The sequence below is a fragment of the Galeopterus variegatus genome, unplaced genomic scaffold (assembly GCF_000696425.1).
Source record: "Galeopterus variegatus unplaced genomic scaffold, G_variegatus-3.0.2 Scaffold8891, whole genome shotgun sequence".
Classification (NCBI taxonomy): Eukaryota; Metazoa; Chordata; class Mammalia; order Dermoptera; family Cynocephalidae; genus Galeopterus; species Galeopterus variegatus.
This window is the reverse complement of record NW_007735002.1, coordinates 74,792-76,470: the sequence shown is the minus strand read 5'-3', so window position 1 is coordinate 76,470 and position 1,679 is coordinate 74,792. Positions and strand designations below refer to the sequence as shown.

Sequence of the window (1,679 nt, the reverse complement as noted above, 5' to 3'; positions counted from 1 at the left end):
ATTCATCCTCCTGGGACTAACAGATGATCCACAACTTCAGGGTTTGCTTTTAGTTTTTCTGTTTTTTACCTACTTATTGAGTGTAACTGGGAACTTGGCTATTATTTCACTTACATTTATAGATTCTCACCTTAAAACACCAATGTACTTTTTCCTACAAAATTTTTCCTTGGGCAAACACCGAGGGTTTCGATCCCGTTGCCGGTCCCGGTCCGGTACGGGCGCGACACTGAGGGTTGCGATCCGTTGCCAGTCACGAAAAAAGACAAAAAAAGGGGGGGAAAAAAGAAATATCTCTTCAAAAATAAGAAAAGGAAACTTACAAGCTAAGTCCATGAGTTTATTGATAATATTAATGACCAAATTGAAGAATAAGTTTCATGTGGACCAGTGACTTGCTTGAGCTTACTTCTCACGTTTCTCACTACTGAAATTTGGCATTCCTATATTCTAATAAAATATCTGATATTTTGTTCATGAAGACTATACAAAAATCAGGGGTCAATTATGAGAAACCGTACAATAACAACATTCATCCTCCTGGGACTAACAGATGATCCACAACTTCAGGGTTTGCTTTTAGTTTTTCTGTTTTTTACCTACTTATTGAGTGTAACTGGGAACTTGGCTATTATTTCACTTACATTTATAGATTCTCACCTTAAAACACCAATGTACTTTTTCCTACAAAATTTTTCCTTCTTAGAAATCTTATTCACGTCAGCTTGTATTCCTAGATACTTGTATAACCTATCAACAGGTGACAAGACTATTACCTACTGGGCTTGTGCCATTCAAGCATTTTTTACTGATCTTTTTGGAGTAACTGAATTTTTTCTCCTGGCCATCATGTCCTATGACCGCTACGTGGCCATCTGCAAACCCCTGCATTATATCACCATTATGAGCAGCGGAGTCTGCCGAAGACTCGTACTTTGCTGTTGGATGGCTGGCTTGTTAATCATACTCCCACCATTTAGCCTGAGCCAAAATCTGGAATTCTGTAACTCTAACGCTATTGACAGCTTTCTTTGTGATGTGTCTCCCTTCTTGAAGATCTCATGCTCAGATACGTGGCTCATTGAGCAGATAGTTATAGCCTGTGCTGTGTTGACCTTCATCACAACCCTTCTTTGTGTAGTTCTCTCCTACACATATATAATCAAGACTATTGTAAGATTCCCTTCTGCCCAGCAAAGGAAAAAAGCCTTTTCCACCTGCTCTTCCCACATGATTGTGGTTTCAATCACCTATGGCAGCTGCATCTTCATCTATGTCAAACCTTCAGCAAAAGAATCAGTGGCTATTAATAAGGGTGTGATAGTGCTCACTACTTCAATTGCTCCTATGTTGAACCCCTTCATTTACACCTTGAGGAACAAGCAAGTAAAACAAGCCTTCAATGACTCAGTCAAAAGAATCGCCTTATCTTCCAAGAAGTAAAGAAATGCCAAAGTTCATGATTCATTATAATAGGAGATTGATTCCCAAAGCATGTATCATTAAGTTCCTAAAATAATTTGCTCCTTCCTATTCCACAGTTCATTCAAATAAAATTTCTTGAAATATTTCTTGCATCCACAACTTCTGTTAGTAAGGTCTAATCTTTTCACTTCTTGCAAATACACTTCTTTTATTGATGTTATATTAATAGTTTTCTATAAGAACAAAAATATCAC

The 1,679-nt window shown here is 37.6% G+C and overlaps 1 protein-coding gene across 1 annotated transcript; it reads left to right on the top strand.

The window, feature by feature from the left end:
• The first annotated feature begins 507 nt into the window (after positions 1-507).
• LOC103608822 (olfactory receptor 6C2-like) lies at positions 508-1,443 on the top strand. The gene has a single exon (XM_008593213.1). The coding sequence runs from the start codon at positions 508-510 to the stop codon at positions 1,441-1,443; it is 936 nt and encodes a 311-aa protein (XP_008591435.1).
• Positions 1,444-1,679: the final 236 nt, after the last annotated feature.

Coding starts and splice junctions, on each gene's coding strand:
- LOC103608822 (XM_008593213.1), top strand. CDS start 508: ATGAGAAACCGTACAATAACAACATTCATCCTCCTGGGACTAACAGAT.